This window comes from Notolabrus celidotus, chromosome 15, assembly GCF_009762535.1.
Source record: "Notolabrus celidotus isolate fNotCel1 chromosome 15, fNotCel1.pri, whole genome shotgun sequence".
In the NCBI taxonomy this organism is placed as follows: domain Eukaryota; kingdom Metazoa; phylum Chordata; class Actinopteri; order Labriformes; family Labridae; genus Notolabrus; species Notolabrus celidotus.
The window spans coordinates 4,112,883-4,125,455 of record NC_048286.1 but is presented as its reverse complement, the minus strand read 5'-3'; the positions used below and the strand labels follow the sequence as shown (position 1 = coordinate 4,125,455).

At 43.4% G+C, this 12,573-nt stretch overlaps 1 protein-coding gene across 1 annotated transcript; it reads right to left on the bottom strand.

Annotated features, from left to right (window-relative positions):
• Positions 1 to 2,538: 2,538 nt before the first annotated feature.
• Positions 2,539 to 4,847, bottom strand: LOC117826247 (tripartite motif-containing protein 16-like). The gene has a single exon (XM_034702184.1). The coding sequence runs from the start codon at positions 4,845 to 4,847 to the stop codon at positions 3,174 to 3,176; it is 1,674 nt and encodes a 557-aa protein (XP_034558075.1). The 3' UTR covers positions 2,539 to 3,173.
• Between the last annotated feature and the right edge of the window lie 7,726 nt (positions 4,848 to 12,573).

Genomic DNA, 12,573 nt, shown 5'->3' with positions numbered 1-12,573 from the left:
ATTTATTTATTTAAATGTAGAATAGAATTTAAAATCCTTCTTTTAACCTACAAACCCCTTAAAAATCAGGCACCCTCGTATCTTAAAGAGCTCATAGTGTCCTATCACCCCTCTAGAACTCTACGCTCCCAACATGCAGGCTTGCTAGTTATACCTAAAATCTCTAAAAGTAGTATGGGAGGTAGAACCTTCAGTTATCAGGCCCCTCTCCTTTGGAATCATCTACCAGTCAGGGTCTGGGAGGCAGACACCCTCTCTACTTTAAAGAGTAGGCTTCAAACTTTCCTTTTTGATAAAACTTATAGTTAGAGCTGGATCAGGCTTGGACCAGCTTTTGTCATGCTGCTATAGGCCTAGACTGCCGGGGGAACTGGCACACTGACACACTGGGATCCTAGCTCACCCCCTTCCCCCCAACGCCCTCATCACTTACTTTAACTCTCCCTGTCCCATTAAAGTTACTAACCATAGACCTTTCTGGAGTCCCTGAGCTCCATTGTCTCGTAGATTCCTCTGAGCTGCCGTAGACGTCCTCCTGCTGCGGACGATCTGGACTCCAGCTGATACGGACGTGCTGGACTCCAGCGGCAACAGCTTCTACGACTCGTCTCATCACTATCACTTCTCTCTCTAACTCCCCTCTATCTGTCTTTCCAGACCCAACTCAGTCGAGGCATGATGTCTGTCTAACATGACTCTGGTTCTGCCTGAGGTTTCTGCCTGTTAAAAGGAAGTTTTTCCTCTCCACTGTAACTAGCTAAATACTGCGATGTGCAATGCTCATGATGGATTAAGGTGGGGTCAGACTGAGTCTTACCCTGTCTTGAAGTTGGGTCTCTGTTCATAATTTGACATAGAGTGGTCTAGACCTGCTCTGTTTGTAAAAGCGTCTTGAGATAACGTTTGTTGTGATTTGGCGCTATACAAATAAAGATTGAGTGATTGATATTTTATTTTGTTTGAGTGTATCCACGTTGGACGAAGTGCTATTTGACCTTCCCCTGCTATGAAAACACTAAATTGCCAAGCTTGTAATCACTAGTGATGGGCAAATGAAGCTTCATGAACCATTAGTTGTATTTTTTGACTCCTCTAGATGGCGCTCTTGGTTTGAAAATAAAGTCTAAATGAATGGCAATTCAGTGTCCTTCAACCCTTTGTTGAACAGAGAACATCTAGAGGGCTCAACAAACACAAGAAAACATTCATGTAGCTTTCTTTCACCATCACTAGTAATCACTATGAGAATCATGTCTATAATATTTGAACTCTACCCTGATGTTCAACTATTACCAGCTTATCAATCACCAATGTATTAGCAAGCAATATTGATTACAAAGTGCTGCATCTCCCTACAGTGGGAGCTTATGCATAAAGAGCTAATACACTGGTATATCTCCATTTAAAGGATTTCCATTTAAATGCAACCAAAGGCAAGATGCTGGATCAGGGCCGTAACTACAAGTGAGGACACCGAGGACATGTCCTCTGTATTTTTTTCAAGTGACAAAAAGAAGGGGATATAACTGACTGCAAATATACTTTGTGTAGGACCATAGACTGTATAAAATATGGACGTAGTATCCGTGACGTCACCCATCTGTTCCTGAGAGCTGTTTGGAACACAGGTCTGGCTACACGCTATATTTCAGATTTTTTAACACAATATGAGCCGACCCGCAGCCTTAGATCCTCGGGTGGGAACCTCCTGGCTGTTCCAAAGTCTTCAATCTAAAGGGGACCGAGCATTTTCAATCAGGGCCCCTAGGTTTTGGAACGGCCTGCCCAAGGAGATAAGGCTGGCAGAATCTTTGAAATCACTTCTTAAACTCACTTTGAGAGATTAGCTTTGATGTAATGTCGTCTTCTTACTGCCTTTATTATCATTTGACTTTCTATCTCATCTTCTTTTCCTTTCATTGTTTGACTCTCCTAATATTTCATTCACTGCTTTTATTGCTTTCATTCATCTTGATTTATTGATTGATTTGACTGCTTTGGTCTCTTTTCATGCCTTTACCTTTTGTTATTGTCTTTTAGCTTCTTAGCTTCATTTATTCTATTTGAATGTCTTTCATCACTTTTATCTTTAAATGCTTTTTCTATATTGATGGTTTGATCTCTGTATTGCTTTTATTTCACCTGCTAATCATCAAATGTTCAGAGATAACTACATGATTCAACAACTCATCTGCAAGCTGCAGTTCCAGAAGCGGGCCACAGACAGACCACCACAGCAGCTTCGGGTAGAGAGGTCCAGGATCAGGTCCAGGACTTTGGATTTGTCTGTTTCTTTGTTGTAATTCCAGATGTGACTTTACAGATGAAAAAAGAAAGGGAGCCCCGCACTAACTAACGAAGTGAAGGAGAAAGAAACAGAGCTGACTGAACTCCAAACCTTTTGACTCCACTGAACTGAACTTTAACACACTTTACAAAGAGAGCTGCATCTTTACAACTGAAGAAGAAGAAAGAAGGATTCAAGAAATGAATCCTATTAGTACCCGGGTCCAGAAGAAAAAACACAAGAGTGGACAGTTGAACTGATGTTGAGTTTTACTGGTCATTTCAAATTCAAACAGAGCTCTGAACAAACACACAAGTTAAGGACATTTGTTAATAACAAGTGTTATTATTTTATCATTGTTTATGTCTTTGTTCTTTTTTGGGGCTTTAAAAAGGAACAAAGCTCAAAGTTCAAATTCACACTGTTCTGAACTGGCCAACAAATGTATTTGAATGTGATGATACAATTTCTACAAAAGTACAAAGTGGAGAGAACAAAATCTGAACATTAAAGAAAGGTCTGCTGCTTCCTCTCTTCAGACTCATGAATCAGATCAGAAACAACAGCATAAAAATGCATCAATACAAATAATCAGCCAACATCTAGAGCAGAGACAAGTTGATATTTTCATGCAGAGAAATGTCAGTTCAGGTGAACAGAAATCATTATGAGCAGTCAAAGCCTCCATGGCTAAACAGACACAGGAAGAAGTGTAACTTCAACAAACTCAAACATTTACACAACAAAGGAGAAGATGTCAAAGTCCCGCCCACCAAGTTTGATTGACAGCTGACAGCAATCAGCTCTCAGCAACAAACAGGAATAAAAATCAAGTTGAAGAATTCAAACACAGAATTGAACCCACTGTCCCTGAAATGACTTCTGTCTATTTCAGCCTACACAACTCAGCTGTGGATCCAGAATAAACATAGAGTCCAGCATGTAGAGGCTGAGTGAATGTGGTCTGGACTCTGTGGAGGAGAGTCATGGTTTCAGAGACGCTGTAGAAGGACAGAATACCTGCTCTGTGATCCAGGTACACTCCTACTCTGGAGGACTGAGGACCTGAGACAGGAGTCTGCGCTTTGTTGAACAAAAAGTTATAACTGTTGTTGAAACAATATAAAGACCAAGATTTGTCATTGCGTCCAAACACACATTCATATGACCTCCCTGCTCTGCTGATATTCTTGTATGCAACAGCTACAAAAACTATTCCTCGCCGCTCCACCTCCCAGTAACAACGTCCAGTCAGACTCTCTCTACTCAGGACCTGACTCCAATCAGTGAATCTGTCTGGGTGACTAGAATAAGACTGAGGCTGTCTCACATATGTTACTTTTCTGTTCCCATCAGATAATAACAGCTGTCTCTGTGCTGTGTTTGGATCCAGTGTGATGTCACGTGAGTATTTTAAGAACTCAGCTCTGGTCTTGGGCTCTGGTCCTGGTCTCGGTTGTGACAGTAAAACATTCACTTCAGTCCCTGTCTCTGAGATGTTTGTCCATCCCTCTCTCAGAACATCCTGTAGTTTATCTCTGACTCCTGACACAGTCGCTGTCACATCCTCAAAGTACCTCAGAGGGCGGGTCTTGATGCTGGATGAGTGTGTGGATCCACTGAGTCCTGACAGTGAGGGGTAGTCCTGTAGAAACTGGTTGTGGTCCTCTGTGTGTGACAGCTTCTGCAGCTCAGCGTCTCTCCTCTTCAGCTCAGTGATCTCCTGCTCCAGCTTCTCCTGAAGCTCTTTGACTCGACTCACTTCAGTTTCCTGCTGGGATCTGACCTGCTGCTTCACATCAGAGCGTCTTTTCTCCATGAGACGGATCAGCTCAGTGAACATCTCCTCACTGTGCTCCACTGCTTGATCAGCGGAGCCGTTGATAACCTCCACCTCCTGTTGAAGCAGCTTCACATCTTTCTCTCTGTCCTGGATTCTCTGCTGGATGTTTAGTCGAGTCCCCTCAAGCTCTCTCTGCCTCTCAGTCCTTTCTGCTGCAGCTGAGACTGTGTCGTGTCCTTTATGTTCGTCCATTAAACAGAGAGAACAGACAGACTGCTGATCAGTACGGCAGAACATCTTCATCACCTCACCATGACGAGAGCAGACGTTCTCCTGGAGCTTCTTGGAGGGCTCCACCAGCTTGTGTTTCTTATAGACCGGTAATTCAAGATGAGGCTGAAGGTGTTTCTCACAAAAAGAGGTCAGACACTGCAGACAGGACTTACTGGCTCTCAGTTTCCTCCCGGTGCAGACATCACAGGCCACATCTTCAGGTCCAGCATAGCAGTGATCAGCAGGAGCAGCTTGGAGTCCAGTCTTCTTCAGCTCCTCCACTAAATCTGCTAACATGGTGCTTTTCCTCAGGTCAGGCCTCGGTGTGAAGGTCTGCCTACACTGAGGGCAGCTGTAGTCTCTCTTCTCATCCTCTCCATCCCAGTGGGTTTTAATACACTTCATGCAGTAGCTGTGTCCACAGGGAACAGTCCCCGGATCCTTCAGTAGATCCAGACAGATGGAACAGCAGAGTCTCTCTCGGTTCAGCTGGTTCTTATCCATTTCTCTTCTCAGTGACGGTCAAAGAGTTTCTCTAACTCCAGATAGAAACAGTGTCTGAGCTCTGATGTACAACAGCTTTCTGCTCTCTGTGGTAAATGAGGTTTTTTATCTATGCTGTTCACACCCATTCTCATAGCTGCTGACGTATGAAGGGATGGGAGACATAATTTGATCAGGTGGAGCCCTAACCTTTAGGAAGAGGGAAGGTTTTCAGGTTTTACTGTGTTCCACAGAGAGCAGGTTATTACAAAAGAAAGGGCGTGTAATCTTTCATAAATACAGTTGAAAGAAAAAGTATGTGAACCCTTTTAAATTACCTGATTTCTGCATAAATTGGTCATGAAATAAGTTTTGATCTTCATCTAAGTCCCAACAATAGACAAACACAGTCTGCTTAAACTAATGCCACAAAAAACTATATGTTTTCATGTTTTTATTGACCACAGCATGTAAACATTCACAGTGCAGGGTGGAAAAAGTATGTGAACCCTAAGGCTAATGACTTCTCTAAGAGCTAATTAGAGTCTGAAGTCTGCCTACCTGGTGTCTGATCTGTAAGAAGAGGTTGGTGGTGTTGGTTAAAGCTGACCTGTGCTATAATAAACACACACCAGGTTTGAGTTTGGTATTCTCAAGAAGCATTACCTGATGTGAACCATGCCTCGCACAAAAGAGCTCTCAGAAGACTTATGATTAAGAATTGTTGACTTGCATGAAGCTAGAAAGGGTTACATGAGTATCTCTGAAAGTCTGGATGTTCATCATCTACAGTCAGACAAATGATCTATGAAAGGAGACAGTTCAGCACGGTTACTACTCTCCCGAAGAATGACTGTCCTGTAAAGATGACTGTAAGAGCACAGTGCAGAACGCTCAATGAGGTGAAGAAGAATCCTCGAGTGTTAGATAAACACTTAAACAAATCTCTGGCACATGCTAACATCTTTGTTGTCAAATCTACGATACGTAAAGCACTAAACAAGAATGGAGTTCATGGGAGGACACCACAGAGGAAGCCACTGCACGTTTGAAGTTTGTAAAAGAGCGCCTGGATGTTCCATAGCACGACTGGAAAATATTCTGTGAACAGATGAGACCAAAGTTGAGTTGTTTGGAAGGAACACAGAACACTATGTGTGGAGAAATAAAGGCACACTAACTAAGCCTCCTCCACTCAGCTGGATTCAGCATAGAAGTCCTTTCCACCCTTGGCCACGCCTTTTATTCAACCAAGGAAGTGCCATCCTCCCACAGCCAGGTAACTCAGAGACAAGGAACAATGAACATGACAGAACTGTGTTTATAATCTTACAGAGTCAAAATGTGTGCGCTTCATTGAAACAATGTGAGACTGAAGACAAGAAAAATAAATTACTAAATGGAACCAGTCGTGTTAATTGTGCGTTTGACTGCAGATTCTAAACAGGTGTTGAAACTAATGTTGTAAAAAGTGAGATAAGAGTGTGGCTGGGAAGATGTTACCGCTGTGTGGAGGGATTATTAAAAGTGATCAGCTAGTTAGGGAACCTTTTATCTTGAAGAAACTATGAGTGCATAGAAAATTCCCCTCATAGCATATGGTTTGTAAGTTTTATGGGGGTACATTAAGTCAGTAATGTGCGTGTGCATGTCCAGTCCCCCAGCAGTCTAAGCCTATTGCAGCATGACTAAGAGCTGGTCCAAGCCTGATAGGAAAGTTAAAGCCTAAAAGTGGTGGACCTTGTTTTTAAATCTCCTGCAATAAAGACGAGTTGAAATCTGTGACTGCTGCAATTCTATTTGTGGTTTAAAATGAGACTGCAGCCTCTCCTCGTTCCCCTGTGTTGTCACAGTTTAGCACTAATTCAGTAAAAATCTACAGTCCAGTCTGAGTTCAAAGAGTTCCTCAGACAGATACCTGCAGCTACTCTGCTTCCTCTTTCCCTCTGTGTTGGAACCATTATTTGTTTGTAGTGTTATCACTGGGAGGCGCTGTGAGCAGCACCCAGAGTGAGCTCCCAGAGCACATTGAAGAGCAGCACTAATTGGCACAGGTGTTGGGCTAAAGGAGGCATGTGGTCTTTGCCCGTGGTGAAAGGGCTGATAGGATGTTTTGTTAGTTTAGTCTGTTTCATCTTCAAAAACAGATCAACAAATCCAACACAAAGACTTTGGACTGCTGAAGATTGTTTTCAGTACAAAGAGGACACGTTGGGAACTCTCCTTCTACAGCCACGCCTGCTTACCTTGCCAAATAAAGGAAGGTGCGTCATCACCCTGACTCAGCAAATATGTACCATCATATGATCTGATCCTAAACATGACTCACACTCTTGTTTGAACCATTTAATTTTTTAGAAACGTGCACATCTTGAATATCCAGTCTTCCTGTAACAAACACTGCTCCCCTCTCCCCTCAGTGTTTACAAGAAACGCCACCAGTTCTTTGGTGCGTCCACAAACAATGCCAACATGATTTGGCTTTCTGACAGCAAAGTGCTGAAACATTTCTCTGTGGAGCGACGAACACACACCGTGAAGAGTGCTCCGGTCAGACTCTCTCACAGTTTGCCAAATACGAGGCAGACTCGGCCCCGTCTGCAGAAAACTGTATTTTTATGCCATATTTTTAAGTTGATTCCTCTAATTCTAACCGTTTTTCAAGAAGTCCTCTACTTTAGCCTTATGTCCACACCTTGAAAAAGCATCCACTCCTCCTCTCTCTGTAGATGGTTTGATCCAAAAGATGCTGCATGAGATTATTTCTGACAGCAGGTAAACACAGACACACAGACAGGTAGATCTGTGACACCGGTAGCTCAAGTGTTTTTTAGAGCATTGACCCTTTTTAAAAAACGTGTTGACATAAATTATTAGTTCAACAAACTTCTGCACTGTTTAAAGATTTGATCCATCCCTCATTAAAGTGGTTTAGCCCTGCTCTTGCTCACTAACTTAAGTTGTGACGTGCAATAACGCAGCATCCTCTTTAAAGTTCACCAGGAGAGTTTATGACGCTAAGAGTGTTCTTTCACAATATCACAGGTGAAGTTATTAAACACTAAACTCTACCTGATAACCTCAGGTGGAGATGCAGAGGAAGTCTCTTCCTTCTTTAAATAAAGAGCAGAAAGCAGCAGAAGCTGAGGATGCAGAGGTTACTGTAGGTCAGAGAACATTTAGCTGTAGGTAATAAATAGGATTTAAAGGACCCAGATAAATGACTTTAGAAAGCACTTAGAGATGTGCTTTTTAAAGATCTGAATCCAGTTGAATATCTGTGGGGTGGTCTGAAGAGGGCTGTGCACAGGAGATGCCCTCACTATCTGATGGATTTAGAGCTTTTTTGTAAAGAAGAATGGGCAAATATTGCCACATCCGAGATGGCCGTGCGCACGTCTCTGTATCTGGTTGCTCTCTGACTCAGCTGTCTTTTAAGCGTCTTCTATTGTGTTTTTAGCTCGTATTTTTAAACAAGCTCTTATGCTCAGACTATTTTAATTCATATCGTTTAGTACTAACCTCTCCGACCCTCTTGTGTGCCATTATCTGGCCTGACCTGCTAGTCGTCTGTCTACTACGAGCTAGCATTTGGCTAAAAACAAACAGTTTCAGCTCAACCGCATCTGCTGCTTATCCATCCACAGTCATGGCTTATTCCACTTGAGCGACTGGGTGACAATCGACGATGGGCTTTTCAGAGCTCTCCGACATCAAGCAAGATCTTGAACAGATCGAAGGCTTGATCAATGAGCTCCTCCAGCGACATACCCAGTTGGTGTCCCACCTAGCCAGACTCGACACGGGAACTGAACCCGCCTTGACTAGCCAGGGTCCCAGGACTTGGGCCACAGTGGTTAAAACGAGCAAACGTATATACTTACCGTTATATGATCCTGTGGTGTGGGCGCAGACTTGGCTTACTGGTTAAGTTGTGTGCCCATGTAGCAGGCGGCCCGGGTTCAAATCCAGCCTGTGGCTCCTTTCCCGCATGTCATTCCCCCACTCTCTCCCACTAGCTGAGGTGGCGAGTGGTGCAGAAGGCTCTGCAGAAGAGTTACCCTCTTCTTCTCCCCGTGCTTCAGACCCTGGCAGAGTGCTCAGGGTCAGAAAGCGGGTCTCCAGGGTCCCCGGCTTCTCTCCAGACCTCCCTCCTGTGTCCAAGCGGCAACGGCTGACCTCCCCGGACTGCTGCTCCTGGCTCTACTGCTCCCTGTTTGGCTGCCCCTGATCCTGAAGCTCCTGGTCCTGCCGCCCCGAGACCTGCAGCACCTGATTGGCCCGCTATCTCCAGTTCGGTCGCATTCAAGCAACCGGAGGTATGCCAGTCCTACTGCAGCTAGCGTGCTAGCAGCCTATCAAGCAGCTCAGCACAAACTTGCCGTCTATGGCCATGGTGCTGACTCCTCAGACGCGCAGCATCAAGTCCTGCTACTCAGTGACTCAATAGTCAGATTTGTTGAACTTCCTCACACTATTACATACTGTTTCTCTGGTTTTAAAGTCACTGACATGATCGAGCAAGCTCCAGCCATTATCGCTCTTCATCCCTCTGTTCACACTGTGATTCTGCACCTGGGGACCAATGACGTCATGAGTAGACAAACTCCACTATGAGTTGGAGTCACTGATGACTACTGTTGAGAGTCTAGGGAAAACTTGTATTGTGTCTGGTCTGATTCCTACAGTGAGAAAGGGCTCTGAGCGCTTTAGTCGCCTCTTTGCCCTGAATTCCTGGCTCCAGTCTTTCTGCGTCACTGCTGGTTATGTTTATGTTTGATTTATTGACCATTTTGATTCTTTCTGGAATAAAGGTCATCGACTGAAATGGGATGGTGTCCACCCTTTAAGACAGGGGGTGGAGCAGTTTACACTGAATGTAAAATATGCCGTACTTCTTTTAGCAGACTGACATATGTCTGTTCAGGCCCCCATTCTGGATAGCCCCAACCCCCCCCCCCCCCCCCCCCCCCCAGCAGTGTGACTATCCCCGTACTAATCAATAACCAAGCCAGAAAGCCTATGATGAGATCAAAAACCCTCAAAACAAATGACTGTGCTAATAACAATAACCTCATCACTGTTAACACTAAACCTGTACTGAATACTGTACAGCCTGTCATCCTAGCTTCTAAGGTTGGTCTCCTTAATGTTAGATCCCTCTCTAACAAATCATTTCTTTGTAATGACCTTATTGTAAGCAATGATCTAGACTTTTTCTTCATCACTGAATCCTGGCTGACAGAAGGTAATGTTGTCCCTCTCGTGGAAACTTGTCCCCCTGGCTGTACTTACTTTAATCAGCCCAGACTCACTGGTCGTTGGGGCGGCCTGGCTGTTGCTTATAAGAATAACTTAAAGTGCCGCTCTATGAACTTTGGCACATTCTCCAGTTTCGAGTCTTTCAGTTTTGTCATTCCGGGCAGCTCACAGACTCTCTGTACCCTGGTTTACAGACCACCTAAATCCACAACTGGTTTCCTCACTGAATTCTCAGAGTTCTTATCCATTGTCATACCAAAATATGAAAATACCCTCATCCTTGGTGATTTTAATGTCCATGTTTGCTGTCCTGATAATTCTTTTGCCAATGACTTTTTAAATTTGGTTGAATCTTTTTGCCAGCCCTACTGGCCCTACTCATGTTAAAGGCCACACATTAGATCTTGTCTTGTATAATGGAATTATTTTAAATGACATACTCTGATCTGACACTCTGTTTTTGGACCATAACTGCATTTTATTTAAGACAACTCTACCTTTTCATCTCTATTGATGGAGGAAATCAAATCCCTTAAGAGTATTGTCATAGAAAAGAAAGAAAATGGAAGCCGACCAAATTAACAGTTCACCTCAAAATCTTAATGAAACAATTAAACTCATCAATCAAAAATGCTAGAGCAAGCTATTATGCGGAGATCATTGTGAAAAAACCAGCATAACACCAGAGTACTATTTAACATCATCAGCCGCACCACAGATGCCCCCCCAGTTGCCATTGAGCCGTCCACAGAGAAATGTGAGGAGTTTTTATCCTACTTCAGTAACAAAAGAAGCCAAATAACCCCACTGCCCTGTGTCACAACTAACTCCCTCAGTCATTAGTCCTGCTCTCTGAATTCATTTCACCCTGTCTCAAATGAGCATCTAGCCAAAATTATAAGTAGCATGAAGCCTACGTCCTGCTCCCTTGACATCCTCCGCACTCATTTCCTCAAAAAGATCCTGCCATTTATTGAACCTTTTCTTACAACAATCATCAATTCCTCCCTAGCATCCGCCATTGTTCCTAATCATCTTCAATCCGCTATTGCGCAACCACTCCTGAAAAAACCTTCCTTAGATCCCTCTAACCCAGTGGTGTCAAACATGCGGCCCGTGGGCCAAAACCGGCCCGCCAGAGGTTCCAATCCGGCCCGCAGAATGACTTTGCAAAGTGAAAAATACTTTTTTTCCCAAAGTGAGAAAATAGATGACTCGCTGTTTGCATAATCCGGTTGAGACTCATAAAGACTTTTTAGAGCACTATAAGATGATCCACTAACTACTAACACTAGCACTACACCCCTGCATACAACTCTGTCCAGCAAGCAAACTGTTCATGCTGGAGCTGAGGGGTCCACAATAATCAACTTTACCTTCTTCATTATTATAACCTGTTCTTTTGCAGTAAACAGTACACTGTGTGTGTCAGGTGAATGGGTAACCTGTGTGTTTGGTATGTTGGCAGCAGGTTTCAGGGCTTAAAGAGTAAAATATTCGGCCCACTATGAGACTCATCATGGCAATAGATACAACAGCTGTTTCTGTTTAAAGATAGTTCATTAAATGTAAACATTTTCTGAATGTACTTGTACTTCTTTGCACTAAAACAAAGGGGGACATTTAGAGTTAGGTTAGGTTATTATGTTATTATTTTACTGGTCCGGCCCCCTTCAGATCAACTCGGGCTGTATGTGGCCCCTGAACTGAAGAAGTTTGACGCCCCTGCTCTAACCTTAATAACTTCCACCCCATCTCTAAACTTCCTTTCTAAGCTAAAGTTCTTCTATTGTAGCTGAACAGATCATCACATTCATGTCCGAAAACTCACTCTTCAAAAAATTCCAGTCTGGCTTTAGAGCAGGCCACAGCACAGAAACTGCCCTCCTCAAAATGTTAAACGACCTTCTTTTAGCAGCTGATTCTGGCAAGTCTTCCATTTTATTTCTTTTAGTTTTCTCAGACGCTTTTGACACAATAGACCACTCAACTTTAACGAATGTGTCGGCATCTCTGGCACTGTTTTAGACTGGTTTTATTCTTATCTCAACCATTGGACTTTTAGTGTTGGTATCAGTGATTGCAAATCATCCACAGAATCATTGCTTTACGGGGTTCCTCAGGGGTCAGTCCTTGGTCCTTTGCTTTTTACTGTTTACATGCTTCCCCTAGGTCATTTAATCCATAGTCACAATATCAATTTCCATTTTTATGCAGATGACACACAGCTCTACTTCTCCTTTGATCCTTCTAATCATAACCAACTGTCCTCACTCCACTCCTGTCTGAATGAAGTTAAAGTATGGCTGTCGCACAATTTCCTCTAACTCAACACAGACAAATCCGAAATCATTGTCATAGGTCCACACTCATCACAGATTCTCTCCTCACTTCAGCTTGGTTCTCCTGTCACCCCCTACTGCAAGAATCTTGGCATCACCTTTGATAAAGAGCTTAACTTCAACCAACACATCAAAACCACAGT

Coding starts and splice junctions, on each gene's coding strand:
- LOC117826247 (XM_034702184.1), bottom strand. CDS start 4,847: ATGGATAAGAACCAGCTGAACCGAGAGAGACTCTGCTGTTCCATCTGT.